This window comes from Capricornis sumatraensis, chromosome 16 (genome assembly GCF_032405125.1).
Source record: "Capricornis sumatraensis isolate serow.1 chromosome 16, serow.2, whole genome shotgun sequence".
In the NCBI taxonomy this organism is placed as follows: Eukaryota; Metazoa; Chordata; class Mammalia; order Artiodactyla; family Bovidae; genus Capricornis; species Capricornis sumatraensis.
Window position 1 is genome coordinate 53,047,594 of NC_091084.1, and position 22,603 is coordinate 53,070,196.

At 36.4% G+C, this 22,603-nt stretch overlaps 1 protein-coding gene across 1 annotated transcript in view; it reads right to left on the bottom strand.

The window, feature by feature from the left end:
* The window catches only part of FCHSD2 (FCH and double SH3 domains 2), a 244,574-nt gene that overhangs the window by 35,616 nt on the left and 186,355 nt on the right, over positions 1 to 22,603 (bottom strand). Inside the window, exons 11-13 of the mRNA XM_068988167.1 lie at positions 22,447 to 22,518; positions 9,480 to 9,596; positions 6,529 to 6,633 (exon numbers count right to left, since the gene is read on the bottom strand). Coding sequence (XP_068844268.1) covers positions 6,529 to 6,633; positions 9,480 to 9,596; positions 22,447 to 22,518 — 294 coding nt within the window. The remainder of the gene's footprint in view (positions 1 to 6,528; positions 6,634 to 9,479; positions 9,597 to 22,446; positions 22,519 to 22,603) is intronic.

The window sequence follows — 22,603 nt, forward strand, 5'->3', positions numbered from 1 at the left end:
TCTATTGCCAACATCTGTTGAATCACAGAAAAAGCAAGAGAATTCCAGAAAAACATACACTTCTGCTTCACTGACCACACTAAAGCCTTTGACTATGTGGATCACAACAAACCGGAAAATTCTTCAAGAGACGGGAATACCAGACCACCTTACCTGCCTCTTGAGAAACCTGTATGCAGGTCAAAATGCAACAGTTAGAACCAGACAAGGAACAACAGACTGGTTCCAAATTGGGAAAGGAGTACGTCAAGGCTGTATATTGTCACCCTGTTTATTAAATTTCTATGCAGAGTTGTTGTCTAACATCATGCAAAATGCCAGGCTGGATGAAGCACAAGCTGGGATCAAAACTGCCGGGAGAAATATCAATAACCTTAGATATGCAGATGACACCACCCTTATGGAAGAAAGTGAAAAGGAACTAAAGAGCCTCTTGATGAAAATGAAAGAGGAGAGTGAAAAAGCTGGAGTAAAAGTCAACATTCAAAAAAATGATCATGGCATCTGGTCCCATCACTTCATGGCAAATAGATGGGGAAACAATGGAAACAGTGACAGACTTTATTTTTGGGGGCTCTAAAATCACTGCAGATGGTGACTGCAGCCATGAAATTAAAAGACGCTTGCTCCTTGGAAGAAAAGCTATGACCAACCTAGACAGCATATTAAAAAGCAGAGATATTACTTTGCCGACAAAGGTTCCGTCTAGTAAAGCTACGGCTTTTCCAGTAGTCATGTATGATGTGAGGTTGGACCATAAAGAAAGCTAAGTGCCAAAGAATCGATGCTTTTGAACTGTGGTATTCGAGAAGACTCTTGAGAGTCCCAAAGACTGCAAGGAGATCAATACAGTCAATCCTAAAGGAAATCAATCTTGAATATTCATTGGAAGGACTGATGCTGAAGCTGAAGTGCCAATACTCTGGCCACCTGACACAAAGAGTTGACTCATTAGAAAAGACCCTGATGCTGGGAAAGACTGAAGGCAGAAGGAGAAGGGGATGACAGAGGGTGAGACTGGATGGCATCACCAACTCAATGGACGTGAGTTTGAGCAAGCTCCAGAAGATGATGAAGGACAGGGAAGCCTGGCATGCTGCAGTTCATGGGGTCACAATGAGTTGGACAGGACTGAGCGACTGAACAGCAGTAAGATAGCTTGCTGTGCTAGAAAACAAATTAATGTTAAAAGACTAAGAAGAGTAATGTGAAAAGGACACAGAAGTCAGCTTAAATGGACTCTCACTGGCCAAATTTAGATAATATGGGGCTTAAAGCAGGACAACTATAATATTAAAAATACATTAAATGAATAAAAATCATAATAAATTGAAAGTACATAAAGTGGGACTCCATGAGGAGACACAAAGAGTAAGTACAATGGAAAGAATGTCTACCATGGAGCTGTGAACTGAAAAATTCCCAGAGATTGTATAGGGCTGAAAGATGTTGCAGTTCTATCCAGCCAGAGCTGAGAGACCAGAGACCTTGTTGGATTCTCAAGGCATAAGAAGAAATGGCAGAAAGGAGATCCATTAGTAACAAGGCTGAACTAGACCTACTGGAAAGGCTACTCTAAACCAATCTAAACAGAGCTTAAAAATAAGTCTTGAACAGATCTAACTGATCTGCAGGTCAAATTGAGCTTGCTGCCCAAACAAAACTCAACAGGCTTTAACAGAGGAAAAGAGAATCCAGACACTCAATAGCCAAACAGTCACTATTTCTCGTATTCAGTGAAAAAAAAAAGTAATAAGTATTTGAATAAGAGAAAAATACAAGCCACAACCAAAGGAAAAATCAGTCAGGAGAGAGTCAGAAATCATGGAATGAGTAGATGAGAACTTTAAAGTCACTTTTATAAATATACTTAAAGGACATCATGAAAATAAACAAGAGTGAACTGGCAGATATAAGGAACCAAACCGAACTTATAGACCTAAAAATGTAATATCTGAAATAAAAATTCACAGGATAGCCTTAATAGCAAGTTATAACTACAGAAGAAAAGATTCATGAACTTGAATACATAACAACTCATCAAACTGAGATTATGATAAAAAATAAGGCTGGTAAAAGTGTGAGGTGATCTTTATATGTGATGTGTTAGACAATATCAAGTGATATATTATTCATGTTGTTGGAATTGAACTAACCTATTTGACAGCAGATCATTTGTTGCCTGGTCACAAAAGAATTTTTGGGATGACAGAAATATTTTCTATCTTGGTTGTGGAGGTGGATATATAGGGGTATGCATTTGTCAAAGCACATCAGAATGTTTACTTGAAATGGTTACATTTTATGTATATTATACCTTAATAAAATTGATTTTTAAAATTCCATGACATTGTAATGATACTTAAGAAAGGGAGAAAAAGACTCACTGGAGGTGACTAATACTTGTCAATTGCAATGGAAAAAGAAAAAAGAACTTTAACAGTGGAAAGATTTGGTAGTACCACCTAAATTGAAAGTGACTATTCTTAGCATCAATTGTGAGAAAACTTGATAAAAACACACTATGATGAAAAACAGTATCATCTATAAAGTAGTCTTGCCTAAAATAAGACTATGATCAGGCCTTTAAACTTGCAACTTATAGCACAGAAATACACTCATAAATTTTATACTGTAAAACATTAATAGTTGATTTAGCATGTTGAAAGATACTCTTCATCTTTTTTGTACATTTGAAAAATATTCACATTAAAAACTGAAGAAAGTGATTAGTTAAGAGGTCTACCAAAATACTACATTGTAAGAGTACAGTGTCACCTCACAATAAACAAGTCTGAAGGTAATATAAATTTGGATATATATGATTGGAAATTTTGTTTTTATAGCAGGGTCACCCTTAGCATTTCATTAACCTTGGAGCAACGAGGACTCAGGGGCTTCCCATGTAGCTCAGTGGTAAAGAACCCACCTGCAACGCAGGAGACACAGGTTTGATCCCTGGGTCGGGAAGATTCCCAGGAGAAGGAAACAGCAACCCATCCCAATATTCTTCCCTGGGAAATCCCATGGACAGAGGAGCCTGGTAGGCTACAGCCCATGGGGTCACAAAAGAGTCAGACACAACTCAGTGACTAAACAACAATGAGGCCTCACATTTTATGCAACCAAAGTTTTTATACTTCTCTTATAGCATTATGGCAAAGATCTTACCATTTCCCAGTCTTTGAGTACAAAAGTGACACTGTAATTTTGAATTACTCAAGTACAAGAGAATTGTGTCCTGAAACACAAGTCATGTACAGTTTCTAGAAAGGGCATTTAAAACTCCTAGCTTCTTGAAAAGCTATCTTAAAAATGGGTATGATATGGGCGGCTCAACAGTAAAGAATTTGCCTGCAATGCAGAACACACAGGAGACACAGGTTTGATTTCTGGGTCGGGAAGATCCCCTGGAGGAGGGCGTGGCAACCCACTCCAGTATTCTTGCCAGAAAAATCACAAGGACAGAGGAGCCTGGTGGGCTATGGTCCACAGGGTTGCAAAGAGTCAGACACGACTGAGGTGACTGAGCACTAGCATGTCAGATCAAGAAGTGTGTATCTGTATGACAAAGTGAAGTGAAGTGAAGTCGCTCAGTTGTGTCCGACTCTTTGCGACCCCATGGACATCAGGCTCCTCTGTCCATGGGATTTTCTGGGTAAGAGTACTGGAGTGGGTTGCCATTTCCTTCTCCATGACAAAAGACATTTCAAAAAATTCAAATACCTAAATACCAGATTAAGAAAACTCTTTTAAAATTTTAATTTGAGCAGCTATTGCCTCATTTCAATTCTTAAACTAGGGGCTACAAAGAGTAGCACAGCTACTAGTCACAGAGATCATAACAATGTAACAGTAATTTTTTTCATCAGTTTACGTCTAGTATATTCATCAGAATCTGGCACACAGCAGACACTCATTAATTGTTTGTTAAACTAATCAAAGAGTCTAACCCGAAATTAACCAGCCAATAATTATTTAATCACTACACAACCTCTATTATACTGTTCTTTGGAAATAGTAATCTATTCTTATTCTTTAGAAAAGCACAGGCCATTTACATTTTTAATTTCTTATGACTGGAAAAAAAAAGTTTAATCTATTACTGAGTTTCTATTCTAATTAACAACACTAAATGGAAACATAATATAGAAAAGATTGGATAAAGCAGATTAACCAACAAGGGAGGGTAGGATTCACGTTGTAGGAGTTAAACACCAAACATAAAGGATATAATGGGTTTTTAACTAGTTTCCTATCCCTTCTGTTTCAGTATTTATAGTAAAGTAAGTAACTGTTGAATGAAAAGAGAAAATCCAATGCAAATGATATACAGGCAGAAGAAAGAAAAAGGAAATCTATTGAAACTATCACTATCAATTCCTCTGAAGGCTCTCAAGGTCTAGCCCACAAAAAAATCTCATCATGACAATACTGCAAATAATCCCCTAATACTACCCTCATATTTGCCATCTAATTTTATTTTTTTTATTTTTTTGCCATCTAATTTTAGTTGGGTTATTTTTTGTAACTGATAAGTGGAAATCAAGTGAGAGATCGTTTTATAAAAGCGGTAGGATTAACTGCATTTCACAGATATGAAAAAAAGATAGTGATTCTGGCATTGTGGTTTTTAGCATATTCCATATTTCTGGTAAAAAATTATCTTTGAGAATGCAGACTTACATACTAGTATTAGGAGAGATGAACATTCTGTTGTGTGAATCTCACTTTATATTTTAAGCTTTACAAACACAGGGCAGTTTAGCACATTCATGGAAATAACAGGTCATTCAACCTAAATGCAGACTTTGTGTGACTGATACCTACTACTGCTATTACTGGAGGGCATGGTGGAGGTAGGGTACCAGATGGTGACACTATGGATAAAGTCTGGAAATGGAAAATACAAGAGAGAACACACCCTTCAGAAAACTTCTGAGACTTGTCCTGTCAAGACTCTGAAATTGACTTCACCCACAGTTTGGAGAAACATCAAACAAGAAAAGCTCTTCTACACAAGCACATGTGTCTCAGACTAGGCAAGAGCCTGCCAATGTACTTGGCCAGCACCCTAGGGCAGCTGTTTAGCCATGACCTTGAATTCAGTGAGGAAAAGGGCTATTTATTGTTCACTCTGCTCTCTTTACTATGGAGGCTGTGGGTCACGTGCTAGGAATAAAGGCGAGCTGGTGTTGCTGGGGCTTCTCCAGGCCAGGTAGAAAGCAAGCCTTGTCTGGTTCAGATCACTTCCATGGGTGGTGTCACAAACACACTCATATTCTCTGTCTTTGCTGATGCTGCCTTTCTGCTCACTACCAACCCCTATTCCTTGCCCCAACTCAATCACTGAAACACTTCCTCAGATCTAGAGATCTGAGAGAGTGTTTGAAAATCACTAGTTTAGATTAATGCTCAATCCAATGCAAGAAGTACTTGCACATAATCTTATGCACTTACAGTGCTGCACTAGATCCTGGGCAACTTATTCTGCCACTGGGCATATCTGGCTGTTAGAAAATATTTCCCAGTAGCGAGCTCAAATCTGCCTTCTTCCTACCTTCTTCTTTTAGTTCTAGCTCTGCCTCTTGAGGTTGCAGGGCACAAAACTGTGCCATCTGTTTTTCATCTGTCAATGCCCATCTTAAGTTTTACCTCTTTGTATTACCTGCCCTAATTACTTCTCCCACAGCGACCCCTGTGCCCTTTGGTTTCCTTATGTGTAGACCACTCCTTGGCACTTACGCTTTAGAGTCTTAACTATCCTGGGCATTCTTTCAGCCTTTCTAATAAGAACGTATTCTCACTGAGGGCTGGACACACTGTCTTTTTTTTAAATATCTACTTCCATATCCCTTTACTATGATGCATTGGATATGTAACTAAATACAAATGAGCAGGGGTCCTCCATGAACTGGTCTTAACCATGATGACTTTCCTTACTTTGTACCACATTTTCTTACAAAAATCTTCTATCCTAAACAAATCCAACTGCCAACTATATCCTATATCTTTCTCCTTTGCAAATAACTTTTCTTTCCATCTCAACTTCTCCCTCTCTAGGTCACAGAATATTAGTGTATGGTACACGAACTTCTGCACACTACACATAAAATGTGTATTTTTCTGTGGTAGAGAGGGTTTTATACTGTCATATAATCCTCAAAGGATTCCATGACTTCCCAAAAGATTAAAATTCAGTGCTTTAACTTTTTTTTTTTGCCTTGTCTGCTTAATCAACTCTTGGCACTGAATGTACGTGGATCAGTTTCTCTACTATTAATCTTTATTGTGGCCTAATTCTTTTGCTATTTAATATTTCATGATTGTAAACCCGTCATAGTGGGCTTAGTGTCTTTTTGCTATGTGTACTTGTATGAAACAGACACTTAAAGATAATACTCTGGACACAGATGGTGAATCATCTTTCAAATTAGTCAGTGTATAGAGACTGGATTCTAAAGGTCCATGTCGCGGCTGTTACACTGCTGGAGCTGGGCTAAACGCCACAACTAGCTCCCACCTCACCTCTGCTTTACGAATATTTTCTTTAGCTTCATCGATTTTCTGTTCCAACTCTGTTCGGTTTTGTTCTGATACTGAAACTCCATGGCATTCCAGATCATCTAGAACCTATTAAAGAAAATAGGAAAATGATAATTGTTTTCTATTTTTCTCTTCATTAAATGACTAGAACGTCTAGATAATTTTAAAGACTTTAGTGACAAGTTTCCATGATTCCCTTTTTAACCTTTGTTTCCATTTATTTATTTGAAAATTTTTTTTAAAAAGCTCTGAAGTAATTACAGACTTACAAGAAGCTGCAAAAGTAGGACAGAGAGTCTCTTCACCCAGGTTCCCCAACGGTAAAAACCTGTCTAACTACTGTATAAGATAAAATCCAGGAAACTGACATTGGCACAATCTATAAATCTTATTTGAATTGCATTTTTTTTATATGCACACCTTTAACTTAAAAATTACATGAATATAAAGCACTGCTTCCAAACAACAACTAATACAAAATGGCAAAAAGTCTATTGTAGCTTCATACCCTACCAAGTGTTCCCTACTTCAAAATAACCACTGTCCTGTCAATTTACTTGCATTTTATCAAACCATTTATTATGTATTTCCCATGTACTTTGCCCAGTTTTAAAAAATAATGAGATCTATCAAATGTGTCTAAGAAACCTGTGTGTGTTTGTACAAACAGACTGACATCATTCTCTAATCCACTGTTTCAATAATTCAACTGTGTCATACTTTATTTACTCTTACTTTACTGTCATTTGAGTTTTCAAATTTCTCAATATTATAAATAGTACTGTACTAACTACCTGGGCTTCCTAGGTGGCTCAGTGGTAAAGAATCTGCCTATAACACAGGAGATGCAGGTTTAATCCCTGGGTCAGGAAGATTCCTTGGAGAAAGAAATGGCAACCTACTCTAGTATTCTTGCCTGAAAAAATCTCGTGGACAAAGGATACTGGCAGGCTACTATGCATGAGGTCACGAAAGAGTCAGACAAGACTTTGCAACTAAACAAAAACAACAACAGCCTAGTCAATGACTCTTTGAACATATGAGAATATTTATCTAAGGCAAAAACATAAAAGTAGAAATTGTACATTTTTACAGACATTGCCAAATTGCTCACAAGAGGCTGTACTTCTTTTCCTAGTAGTGTGTAAGAGCACATTTCTCCACATTTCACCAACATTGGATACCATCAATCTTTGAAATTTTAAAAAGATTATCTCATTGTTTCAATTTTTGTTTCTCTGTAATAGAGTATCATTTCATATCCTCTATTCATTTTTCTAATTTTCTGTCTTTTTATTATTATTTAAATATATTTCCTTCTAGATATGAGTCCTTTTTCTGTTTTTTATGTCATAAATATTTCCTCCCATTCTACTGCCTTTCTCTTAACTTTCAGAAGAGCTGTTGTTTTACAGAAAGTTTTAGCTTTTATGTAGTCACATTCATCAATCATCTTCCTGTGTATTTTCTGGGTTTTGCATCTTACTTAAGAAACCATTTGTTATATGACAAAAATATTCTTATTCTTTTTTTTGTTCATTTTCAGTAGTCTTGTGTCTAGCACTCAGGTCTTTAATTCTTTTGAAATTTACCTTGTATATGGCAGAAGGGAGAGATCTAGCTTTATATATTTTTCCAAATACACAGGTAATTGCTATAATGCCATTTCCTGAGTAAATCCTTTACTCAAAGATTTGATATGCCGTTAACAAGTTTTTATTATGGAATATTTAAATACACTCAATAGACTAGTGTATTTTAAATACACTAAAATACAAAAATAGTATGATGAATTCTTAAATATCGATCTCCAAGATTCACTAGTTAATGAAACTTCTCCATATTTGTTTTACCTATTCTTTATTTTTCTGTGCTAATAGAAAAGCATTTTAAAGCAAATTCTAGACATCTTGTCATTTCATTCCTACATGCTTTAGTAAAAGTCTCTAAAAACTTTAAAAAAATACAACCATAATACCATTATCAGACTTCACAATAATCCCTTGGTCACAATAATCCCTTGATCACCTTAATATGCTGTTCATCATTAAAATTCCCTGCTTGTATAAAAATGACTTATAGTGTTTTTTCAAATCAATATCTAAAGGTCCATACATATACAGATCATTTTCTTTGATACATTTGTTAACTCCTGTATGATGCTACAGTTTTAATTACTATAATCATTACTGCATCTTTCAATATGTGCTAAACTACAAACATCTCATTATTATTGTTACTGGCTATTGCTGTTTTGCTGTTTGGTCATTAAGTTGTGTCAGATTCTTTTGCAACCCCATGGCTATAGACCGCTAGGCTCCTCTGTCCATGGGATTTCCTAGGCAAGAATACTGGAGTAGGTTGCCATGCCCTCCTCCAGAGGATTGTCCCAAGTCAGGAATCGAATCTACTTCTCCTGCTAGGCAGGCAGATATCAGACACGTTTTAGGATCAGATTTTGAAGTTCCTTTGAAAATACATTTAAAGTTTCACTGAGATTTCACCGAAATTACAAATAAATTTAATTTAAAAAAATTTTTAAGTCAGAGAAAGACAAATACTATATGTTAGCACTTATATGTGGAATCTAAAATACAAAACAAACTAGTGAAAATAACAAAAAAGAAACAGATTCACAGATACAGAGAACAAACTAGTGGTTACCAATGGAAAGAGAATGAAGTAGGGGCAAAATAGGGGTAGAGGATTAAGAGGTATAAACATGCATAAAATTAAGATGCTATAGGGATATACTGTACAGGTATTTAGTAGATAGTGGAAAACATTGCTGAGTGTTGAGTTATAGGAAAAACATCTATCGGATATTTTTCACACAATAAAATTCAACTCCTTAAACTGGTTTGATGTTTGACTTAAGTTAGATATAACCTACTTAAAGTTAGATATAACCTACGATTCTCTATTGCACTTACCCGTTGTTGGTGAACAATAGTTTTGTGCTCCCGTGCCACACGTGTGGCCCATTTCCGAGCCTCTTTGTTTAAACTGTGCTCTTCTGTGGTCCCTGTTTCTGATTCTAGTTGTCGGCTCTACAACACAAGAGAGAACAGAGGGAAAAGTACTGTTATCCTTGTTGAAATCACTACCATTTTGTGGGTAGAGCAGAGGGCCTTCATCTAATCAGCACTCAAAATAGGAGGCATGCTCCACTACTGTGGAAAGCAATGTCTCATATGTCATAGGAGAGTAGCAGAAGACAAAGAAGATGGTATAAAAACCATAAATGACCGCAGATATTTGTCTTCCATTGCTGAACATTAAAGCTTCATCTCTAGTACTGTAGCGTGATCCATTTTGGGTGTGAAGAAAACTGAGCTAAGCAAAAAACAAAAAGTATTCATGCCAACTTACTATGACACTAAAATAGTTGTATAGACAAAACAGAAACAATTTAATAATTTCAGTGGGATTAAAAAAAGAATCACTGGATAGAAGTGAGAAGAAAAAAAAATGATACAATAATAGCAACACACCCTAACCATCCTCGAAAATACTGGGGTTTAGTTACAGGTCCATCACCAACTTACCACCAAACCTCAAGCTAGCTTTTGTCCTTCTTCTGGGCTTTACTTGTCACCTCAAAGACAGGGATGCTAGAGCAAATGATCACAAAGAACAAACTGCAAAATCTAACTAAACAACAGTTAATAGTTAACCCCTATTATGCAAGGTACTGTGGCAAGTGCTTCATGTAACTTTTATAACAATTTTATGAGATGGGTCACATGGTCATTTTATAGAAAAGGAAACTGAGGCTCAGAGATCAGCTTCTGATTCCAGGATTAGAGCTCTTAATCATTAAACTGTTTTAACTTCTTCTAAACAATGAAGAATTCATGAAAAAACAAATTTATTAAAATTGGATTAAAAATTTAATATTTTTTGGGGGGATTGTAGGCAAGGTTGAAAAACCTTTTCTCTATGCAGACATTTCAGCTAAAGCTAGATTATGTAATGATAAATGAATTGAAACATATCCAAATCTAACCAACTTTACGTTTACACTTTATACTGATTCATTCTTTGGGCTATTAGGGAATATTTGGTTTGCAAAAGAATCTAGGCATTTAAATTCATCTCTGTACTCAGAAGCCAAGGTTTAAAATGTTAAACCCTGAATGCAGAATGGAAATGTAATCTATAGGATGTATGGTAGAAAGGTATACTCTGAAGAGTTCAGGTACAGATTTTTGAGCCAGACAGAACCAGTTTTAATCTTCTCTATGCCATTTACTAGCTTTATGATCTTTTGGGTTGTTAGTTAATCTGTGTTTTAGTTACAGCTGAAATTGGTGAAAATGCCATCTATCTCAAAGGGGTTATTTAGGACAATATGAGGTCATATTTTAAACATTTTCTTATAGCATATGTGTAAGTATCCAATAGATAGTAATTGCTAAAGACCCAAAAGAAAGCTACTTGAAACAAAAAAATTAGCATTATTGCTAATAAAAAAATCCAAATAATTCCCAGGTTCTTGATAGCCCAAATAATGAGTCAAAAACAAGGTTGAAGATATAATGAAAGACTGAGATCCAAAAAGAATGAACTTGTAGAGCACAGAGTAGATGAGAAAGGAGGCAACTAACAGAGAACTTTAATTTTTATTACTGAGGCACATTGTAGGAACTGGTAAACAGGTCTAAAATGTGTGTTGGCTGCATAGCCAACTTGCCCACACAGAATCTGTACCTTTTTACTGAGTATTATCTGTGCTTGAAAGCTGTGCTTTTTTTTCTCATTCCCTATGGGTTTACTATTACTCAGAATGGAGTGCCAATGATCAGGATAGATCACAAATACCACTGACCGGGACATGTGATTTTGGGATCTTCTGGGCAAGGAATGACATGTAACGAAAATTCAAGTAGATTGACTGCTTTCATGAATTCTGAAATCAAGCCATGGAAAAACATGGCTAACTATAATACAGTTCTAGACAAATGAGAATTCCTTATAAGGAAAACACAGGCCAGGGTACTAAACAATACATAAAGAAATGTTCTAATGCCACTCCCACAAATAAAGGTCAATATAATTAGAATCTAGCCATGAAATTAAAAGACGCTTACTCTTTGGAAGAAAAGTTATGACCAACCTAGATAGCATATTCAAAAGCAGAGACATTACTTTGCCAACAAAGGTCCATCTAGTCAAGGCTATGGTTTTTCCAGTGGTCATGTATGGATGTGAGAGTTGGACTGTGAAGAAGGCTGAGCACTGAAGAATTGATGCTTTTGAACTGTGGTGTTGGAAAAGACTCTTGAGAGTCCCTTGGACTGCAAGGAGATCCAACCAGTCCATCCGAAGGGAGACCAGTCCTGGGTGTTCATTGGAAGGACTGATGCTGAGGCTGAAATTCCAATACTTTGGCCACTTCATGTGAAGAGTTGACTCATTGGAAAAGACTTTGATGCTGGGAGGGATTGGGGGCAGGAGGAAAAGGGGACGACAGAGGATGAGATGGCTGGATGGCATCACCGACTCAATGGACGTGAGTCTGAGTGAACTCTGGGAGTTGGTGATGGACAGGGAGGCCTGGTGTGCTGCGATTCATGGGGTCGCAAAGAGTCGGACACGACTGAGCGACTGAACTGAACTGAACTAAAAGATCACTACCTTTTTAAGATGGTAGTATCAGTAGTGGTTGATTCCAGGAAAGGATCTGTTAGTAACTGCTTCTTTTTAAAATGGTGGCTAATTTAATCTTTAGTTCATATTTTTAATACTTTTCCTATATTTCTTAAAAATATGTTAAAATATATAAAAGAACAGTAACATACATAGGCTATTCAGAAATAATTAAAAAAACATTGTTATTTTCCTAAAGCAGAATATGAGACTGAAAATTAAATACCAAACAACACAGTAGATTAGCTCTGGAAAAGTTTACTTATTCAACTTGATTATTTTTAAAGAGGCATATATTATAATATAACGATTCTCTGCATAATAGACAAAAATAGTTCAAATTACAAAATGAAGAGAAATGCTATAAAAGGAATTTCCTGTTGACTTTTAAATGTAGGTTAGGTAGTTTATAGTCTGTCAGTTTGGGTTATTTGATAACTCAGGTCAATTCACATGATTCTTGAAATTTTTGGAAACATCAGATTTCAGAAATCATACAAGCTTTAATAAAACATTTCAGAAGCAGAGAGATCTTTTCCTGGAAAATAAATGTCAATCCAAACAGAACCCTATGCTTTTGAGTACTCTTCTTTCTGGTTGGAATAACTACCCTATCTTTTCTGGTCCACAGACAAATTTCCAGTTATTTTTCAAATCTCAGTTCAAGTCCACGTTCTCTGTGAAATCTTCCCTGATATTCCCAGACAGACTCAGGGATTCCTTCAGTTTAGACATATCTCCATTATATTAATTTGTTCATTTGTAAGACATCTACTGTGTGGCTGCTGTCAGGCTAACATAACATTATACTGTGACTGCTGCACGTATGTTTCTTCCTGTTTGTCTTCAGGCAATATGAGGCCCTAAAGGATGCATTCCTGGCATGTAGCACCATGCCTAATAGTACACAGAATGCCCTCAGTAAAGGCTGGTTAACAAATACAACCTGAAGTGAGGGGCAGGCCACCAGATTATTAGTATGGTGCCTTCAGAAGTGATGAGAATAACATACTGAATTGGAATCAGTTTCTAATGGATAAAGGAAAGTATTTTCTGTGGAGAAGAATAGGAGGAACAGAGGAGAAAGAGGACTAATAGTAAATTAGTGCCGTGCATTTTAATCCAGATTCTCAAAGCTCATTTTAGGGCTGAGATCCCTCTGCTCTTGTAAAATAAAAGATCTCTTTTTTCATGTTTAAATTCTCACTACAAAATCCATTCAAAATGGATGGCTAAGGAAGGAATTTTTTTTCTTTTGGAACCCCAACTTAAGGAATCTTTATACATTTTATTTTATGAAACTTATTTTTCTTTAGAAAGTAGCCATTGAATATGAAGTGCATTCACTCCTCCAAGAGGCCTGGGTATGTCACTCTGGCTCATATACTTAACTTCCTCTCTGGGCCGCAGCTTTCTCAACTGAAAATCAAGACATCTCTAGATGAGATGAAATCCCCAGATCCTTACCAGTGCTGCAATTAAGAGAACAAATAGGCTCACGCACTGGCTGTAATCAGAGGGAACAGTGTGTTTCTCTGGAGAAGAGACCCAGAAATTACGCTATTCTATTGCTACTGTTCTCTGCTCCAAATTTCTTCTTAGCATTATCTGAGAGGATAGTCTCAAGAGCAGAAGGGCCTCTGTAAAGATTATTAAAATATTCTAAAAACCTATTAATTTACTTGGAATTTTTAATTCATGACATAATTTTAGGACATACTGGAGATGAAAACCATAAAGACAAACCATGGAAGGTACAGGATGTCAAATTTCTAAGATGGTTAGGGAGTATAAATAATGCAGATATTAAATGTCCATGATGCACTACTGAATGAGAAGAAAATAGCTTAAATTCAAGTCTATTAATAATCTACTTTAAAAAAATCTACTTATAAAAAGTTGTATGTCCATTATCTAGGTAAGTATATATCTGCAGAGAAATGTTCAGAAGGATATTGGCCAAAATGTTACCCATGGTTATCTCTGAATAGTGAGGGTTTAGGTGAAAATTTTTTTAATGCTTTTTTATAATTAGAAAACTGTACAGCTATTTTAATTCTTAAAAGGGTGTCATTTATTGAATATTTAAGCTCTGTGCTTAAATGTGTGTTTTACATACATTTAGATCTCAAAACAATACTAATAGAGACTATTCTCAATTTATAGGTGTGGAAATCTAGGCTCAAAAAAGATATATGTCTCTCTAAAGCCTTTTAGCCAGTAAGAGCTAGATCCAGAGTTTGTGTTGAGACCTCTTGAGATTCCTGCTATCTTTTTATGACCATCAAAAGAGAGAGAGAGAGGGAAAGTCACTCAATCGTGTCAGATTTTTTGCGACCCCATGGACTATACAGCCCATGGAATTTTCCAGGCCAGAATAATGGAGTGGGTAGTCTTTCCCTTTTCCAGAGGATATTCCCAACCCAGGAATCAAACTCAGGTCTCCCTCATTGCAGGCAGATTCTTTGCCAGCTGAGCCACAAGGGAAGCCCATACTTATATGACCATACTGTCTATTAATTGTTCTATTTATCTAACATTGATAACATAGAGAGAGTGATACTGAAAAAGACATTGCTAAAATACAAATTTCTTTTCAGTGAAATTTTGGCTAAGCTTTTACTGAATGCTAAGAAATTAAAAGACACTTACTCCTTGGAAGAAAAGTTATGACCAACCTAGATAGCATATTCAAAAGCAGAGACATTACTTTGCCAACAAAGGTCCATCTAGTCAAGGCTATGGTTTTTCCAGTGGTCATGTATGGATGTGAGAGTTGGACTGTGAAGAAAGCTGAGCACTGAAGAATTGATGCTTTTGAACTGTGGTGTTGGAGAAGACTCTTGAGAGTCCCTTGGACTGCAAGGAGATCCAACCAGTCCATTCTGAAGGAGATCAGCCCTGGGATTTCTTTGGAAGGAATGATGCTGAAGCTGAAACTCCAGTACTTTGGCCACCTCATGTGAAGAGCTGACTCATTGGAAAAGACTCTGATGCTGGGAGGGATTGGGGGCAGGAGGAGAAGGGGACGACAGAGGATGAGATGGCTGGATGGCATCACTGACTCGATGGATGGGAGTCTGAGTGAACTCTGAGAGTTGGTGATGGACAGGGAGGCCTGGCGTGTTGCGATTCATGGGGTTGCAAAGAGTTGCACACGACTGAGTGACTGAACTGAACTGAAGACATCTTTTGGCTTAAACTAATACGTCAAGAATATTGGAAAATGTGGGACTTCGCTGGTGGTCCAGTGGCTAGGACTTCGCACTTCCACTGCAGGAACACAAGTTCCATCTCTAGATGGAAACTAAGATTCTGTAAGCTGCACAGTGTAGCCAAAAAAAAAAAAAAAAAAAGATTTTTTTAAATTTAATGTTGTTTTTAGAAAAACAAAAGTCAAACCATTTCAAGAGTTTAGGAAGGCTTTCAGGGCCTAGCAATGTTACTTTCAAAAATCACCAAAAAAAAAAAAATCACTCATCTTTTTAGAAAGTAATATTAAAATAAAGTCTTTTCAAAATTTGTAGTTATTAAATAAATTTAAAGAACTACACTACAAAAAAAAATTTTTTTGGGGGGGTGGCTGCTCCTGTGGCTTGTGGGATCTTAATTCCCTGACCAGGGATTGAATGTAGGCCCTCAGCAGTAAAAGCAAGAGTCCTAACCACTGGTTTGCCAGGGAATTCCCTTTCTGAATTTCCTTTCTGTCCTAAGGCTGAAGAATTTAATATAGTCCTCTCTGAACATCTGACAGTAGACACTGCTGATTCTAGAAAGGGACACTCATGTCTACAATCAGAATCTTTCAATTTGGATATTATTGCCAGTATATGTACAGGACAATGGTATCTTTCTACCCGTCATGAGTATTTTCCATAAATTCTCTACCACAATGTGTTCATGCTAATGAGTCAATGCTAAATGTAATATAAGAGTCCCACCAACAGAAAGAGCCACTTATAACAGGTAAATGCTCTGCATGATATATTGATCACATATAGATGTTTTTATAGACAAGGGCATTTGAAATATATTTATTTATTTGGTTGTGTTGGGTCTTAGTTGTGGCACATGGGGTCTTTTAGTTGCGGCATGGTGGGTCTAGTTCCCTGAGTAGGGATGGAACCCAGGTCCTTTGCAGTGGGAGCACTAAGTCTTAGCCAATGGACCACCAGGGAAGTCCAGACAAGGACATTTTTGCTAAATACTTATTTTTAAACAGATGCAAAAATCACCCCACTTAAGTGAAACTTTAATATGCAAAATTCTAATTATAGCAAGCAGTTGTCTTATTTAATATAACTGTTAATCTATAGAAGGTGGAATTAAATGTCAGAAGTAGCATTTTAAATAATAGGAAAAGATCATATATTTTGTTAGCTCTTTTCTTTTTTTCATCATTTCTGTGAAGACCTTATTACTTGCAGTTCAGAGAAGGTAAACAGGAAAGGGTCCTCTCATCCCCACCAGGAAGTTTGAGGGAAATGTTCCCTTAAGGTTTTCCTGCTTGTATGTGTGCCGTGTGTGCAGCTGCATCAGCCATGTCTGACTCTTTGTGACCCCATGAACTGTGGCCTGACAGGCTCCTTTGTCCATGGGATTTATCAGGCAAGAATACTGGAGTGATTTGCCATTTCCTACTCTGGGGGCTCTTCCCAACCCAGATATTGAACCCATATCTGTTGCGTTGCAGGTGGATTTTTTTTACCACTGAATCATTGCCTGCTTGTATAGATCATACTTATCTAAGTTTTGTGGACATGCATGTTTCTTGTATTCTTTCCCAGGTTAACTTTGTCATTTGTCACATGATGTGAGGAAATGCTCCCTAAGTGTACACAACACTAGTTCTGATAATGGAAGGGAGACACACTGAGATGTATGCAGGGCAGAGAGGTGCTAAGCAGAGCAAGTCATGTACTTTTAAGAGGAATAAGAATGGACAGTAACTATTAGCTAGTGGCTACTTTTTATTCCAAACATATTGCCTTTTAGCCTTAAAAATTTCTGAGAGGTTGGTGAGTTATCCTTTGTAGAATAAAACAGGAGAGAAAATCCCAAGGAACTTCCAGTGATCAACTTAGTAAGGGAGTTGAAAACTGGAGGCCATGACTACAAAGTGTTATCATATTTCATAATCTTGGTAATGTCTTCTATATTTTATATTTAAGTATTTTCCATAGTAATTTGTGGCACAACCTAAAAAAAAAAAAAGAAAAACAAACATGCTTGTCTTGAGGACAGGAGAAAAAAGGCTGTCAACATTTATTTTCTCTCTACTATGTGCCAGGCATTGAATCAAGTCTAATTTTCAAACTCAATAAAGTACAGTCATTTCATATAAGGAAGCTGAATCACAGAGGTTCAGTTCAGTTCAGCCGCTCAGTCGTGTCCGACTCTTTGTGACCCCATGAATCGCAGCACACCAGGCCTCCCTGTCCATCACCATCTCCCGGAGTTCACTCAAACTCATGTCCATTGAGTCGGTGACGCCATCCAGCCATCTCATCCTCTGTCGTCCCCTTCTCCTCCTGCCCCCAATCCCTCCCAGCATCAGGGTCTTTTCCAATGAGTCAACTTTTTGCATGAGGTGGCCAAAGTACTGGAGCTTCAGCTTTAGCATCATTCCTTCCAAAGAAATCCCAGGGCTGATCTCCTTCAGAATGGACTGGTTGGATCTCCTTGCAGTCCAAGGGACTCTCAAGAGTCTTCTCCAACACCACAGTTCAAAAGCATCAATTCTTCGGCGCTCAGCCTTCTTCACAGTCCAACTCTCGCATCCATACATGACCACTGGAGAAACCATAGCCTTGACTAGACGGACCTTAGTCGGCAAAGTAATGTCTCTGCTTTTGAATATACTATCTAGGTTGGTCATAACTTTTCTTCCAAGGAGTAAGTGTCTTTTAATTTCATAGCTGCAATCACCATCTGCAGTGATTTTTGGAGCCCATAAAAATAAAGTCTGACACTGTTTCTACTGTTTCCTCATATATTTAACCTCTATGAGGTTAAATAGAGGTTAAATATATATAAATATGTAAATAAAAATAAATACAGCCAGCACATAGCATAGCTAGGATTTGACTCCAAAGTCCATGATTTCTCATTGTACAACACCTGCATGAATCTCGAACACAAAGTTATTACCCATGTGACAGCTGAATGACTTTAAACATAGAGATTCTGATAAATGTACTTGTAAAATCTCTCTCACAGAATTTACATTTATCCTTCTTTTGGTGGGGGGGAATTTTAGGGTACCTTCCATATCCTTCTTAGAACAATCTTATACTAAAAACTTTCATTTCAGTGAAGAAAGATAAACTTTATTATTTCTAGAAAGATTTTTGCCTTTCAGGTATCATCTGATACCAGGAGATACAAAGAAGGGATACCTTGGAAATCAGCAATTCTATATGGAAACAGAGACATATAAATCTTTCAGTATTAACCATGAGGCAGCTACTAAATTACTACATCAGATGGAACTTGCCATTGATCACTGTCACTTATAATCATCTCAAGGTTAAACTAAGATTCCTAATTTAATTCTATGGCTGTATAGAATAGATCATTGTGACTTTAGAAAATAATTTTGGCTAGTTCCCTTTGGTATATCACTCTAAAACATGACTTAAAATAATCATATATTAAAAAAAATGAAAAGGAATTTTGATGTACTAGCAGATAAAAAAAGATTAAGCCTAAGAAAAAATAAATAACTCAATAACAATAATAACAACAATAAAAAACAAGAAGTGCAATACTTTCAACCCTTAACTAAATCCCAGTGGTTATACTGTGACTGTTTTCAACTGTACATTTTTTACTTTTGTAGGGAAAATATTGGAATCTGAAATGGTTTATATTAAAAACTTTTCAGAAGAAAATAAGTTAAATTTAATTATGATGATGACTTTAAAAGTCCTATGGCTTTCCTAAATTTATCTTATCTAAATCTAGATCAAATATTTATTGACTACTCTTACTCTTCTCTATATAAGGCAAGGGCATATACGAATTTTATGTAATAAATATCTATTGGGTGAATAAAAATAAATGTGTTAAATCCATAAGGAACTCAAAGTTCCTAATATAAATTATAAAATCCAAAATAAAATAAAGGAACAATACTGTCCTGCAGAGGGAACTTGTTTGCAATTATCACATGGCTGTCATACTTGAAAAGATTCCATAGTTACCATATGTAAAACTCAAACACAAAATCTGGTTGCAACCTACATTTATAGTGTTGTTCAACTTCTTCACCATACCAAACCTACTTGCTATTTCAAATACCGTAATGCATTTTCAAGCTTTTCTGGCTCTAATACTTATTAGCTGAGTGATCTTGAGCAAATTTCTTAAACATAGTTTCCTAAACTATGAAGATTAAAAACAGCACCTAAAATATAGGATTGTTGGGAGGATTATTTGAATACAAGGAATTCAATTAGAAAAATGTCTAACATGAAATAAACCTTCAGTGAATGTCACTTATTATTTTTATCATTTTAAATTATTTTCACTTCCCAGCATGTTTTTTTTTCAGTCCTGCAGAGTAAATTTCAATTCACCTTCAAGATCTAATCCATATTAAGACACATAATCTGATAAAAAAAAAAAAACTAAAGATCTGAACAGACATTTTATCAAAGTAAATATATGAATCACTATAAGTCATAAGAAGATATTCAATATCATTAGTGATTAGGTTAATGTATATCAAAACTGCAATGAGATTCTATTTTATACCCTCTAGGATGACTATAAGCAAAGAGACAGATGATAACAAACGGCAGTGAAGACATGGAGAAACAAAACACCCATACAATGGTAGGCAGAAACACAAAAGGGTAGCCACTTTGGAAAAGTTTGGCAATTTCTTAAAAAGTTAAACGTAAGTTACCATACAATTGATTCAGCAACTCAAGAGTAATGAAAACATATTCATACTTTAACTTGTACACAAATATTAATATTAGCATTACTGATGATAGCCAAAAGTGGGTAACAACCTAAATTTCTACCACTGATTAACAGATAAACAATATGTAGTATGCGGAATACTATTCAATAAAAGGGAACAAACTATCAATACATTCTAAGACAAAGATGAACCTCAAAAACTTGCTAAGTGAAAGAAGCAAGACATAAGAGACCACATATTGTATGGTTCAATTTATATGAAATGTCTAGAGAAGGTAAACCTATCAAGAAAGAAAACAGATTATAGAGATTGCCTGCACAAGGGATGGGAATATGGATTAACAGTAAATGGACATGAGGGATCTTACCAGGGTCGTGAAAATGTTACTGTTGGTGGGAATGCAAACTAGTACAGCCACTATGGAGAACAGTGTGGAGATTCCTTAAAAAATTGCAAATAGAACTACCTTATGACCCAGCAATCCCACTGCTGGGTATACACACCGAGGAAACCAGAATTGAAAGAGACACATGTACCCCAATGTTCATCGCAGCACTGTTTATAATAGCCAGGACATGGAAACAACCTAGATGTCCATCAGCAGATGAATGGATAAGGAAGCTTTGGTACATATACACGATGGAGTATTACTCAGCCGTTAAAAAGAATTCATTTGAATCAGTTCTGATGAGATGGATGAAACTGGAGCCGATTATACAGAGTGAAGTAAGCCAGAAAGAAAAACACCAATACAGTATACTAACACATATATATGGAATTTAGAAAGATGGCAATGACGACCCTGTATGCAAGACAGGAAAAAAGACACAGCTGTGTATAACGGACTTTTGGACTCAGAGAGAGAGGGAGAGGGCGGGATGATTTGGGAGAATGGCATTCTATCATGTATACTATCATGTAAGAATTGAATCGCCAGTCTATGTCTGACGCAGGATACAGCATGATTGGGGCTGGTGCATGGGGATCACCCACAGAGATGTTATGGGGAGGGAGGTGGGAGGGGGTTTCATGTTTGGGAACACATGTAAGAATTAAAGATTTTAAAATTTAATAAAAAAAAAAAAATAAAAAGAGAAAAAAAAAAAAATAAAACTTATTTGTGATGCTGGTTGCACAACTTGGTAAATTTACTAAAAACCAGTGAATAATACACTTGAAATGGGTGAATTATATGATATATAAATGTCTCTATAAATTTGTACAAAAATTACACATCAGGATGCATTAATTGTACTCATCAATGGACACCAAGAGCATTTTGTCAGGTACAGCACTTGCCTGATTATATTTTACTTATTTGTGTACATGTCAGTGAGCTTCTTGAGTTTGGGCTCTTCACATGTAGTAGCTATCCTCAGCATCTGTCTGAATGATTGACATTCAGATAGATACAGTAGGAACTTAACGTCTGTTGCACTGAAATGTGCTCCAGAAGAGGATAGGAACAATAGCAATTTCAGAAATAAAACAGAAGATAGTGGCAATTAGTCCTTCCTACATGCCCTACATTTAACCAGCAGGAGAAGTAAGTTAATGGGGCACTGACTGGTGCTCTCCACTCTGTGACAGGCTTAGCGCTACCAACTCCAAGAGGAAACCAGAAAAGCAAGTAAATAATGGTTCTGTTCTCTTATAAAAGAACAGTACTAGTCTATACTGGGTAAAAACAATTACTTGGGATTTTATTTTTTGTGGGCAATATGAATACTTAAATCTAAAACAAAACAAAAAGTATATACAACAAATTTTACAGATAAAAACACTTTCAAAATGATTATTCTAAAACTTTCAACAGTTGAAACAATCTGGGATGATTTTTATAAATGTGTGAGCATTTATTGTTTTCCATTATGAAGAGATTAATTGCTCCACAAGTGCTGAACATTTCTTCCCTGAAAACACAGTAGCATTTAGAAAGAACATTAAACCGCAATTAGGATGTCAATGTGTCATTAATTCACTGTATGACTCTGGACAACTCTCTTTTCCTTTTTAGGCTTCAGTTTCCTCTTTAATAAAGGCAAGATTAGTTCTAAGGTTCTTTCCAGCACTCCTATTGAGGAAAACTAAGATGCTTCAGACAAGATGACAAATGAGAAGCTCAATTTTTTCACTATAAATAGGAAAAGAAATTCCTAATATATAAAGGAAAAGGAAAAGCCCCAGCTTATGCATTCAGTAGCCCTTTACACATATATTTATAACTTTCATCCCAGTACCAGGTCCCACCCTTCTTTTAACATGCAAACCCACATACCCCATCCCTCCCACCCCTGACCCATACCCCCAAATACCTCAGCTATGGTCATTCTCAGAGCACTGACAGGGGAGAACTCAATATCCACCAGCTGGGCAGCTTTTAAACTCTGCCCAGTACAGATCGCACAAGGACAGAAAACAGCACAGAGTTAGAATTGTAAGGCAAACAGGGACACAGAGCTAAGAACATTT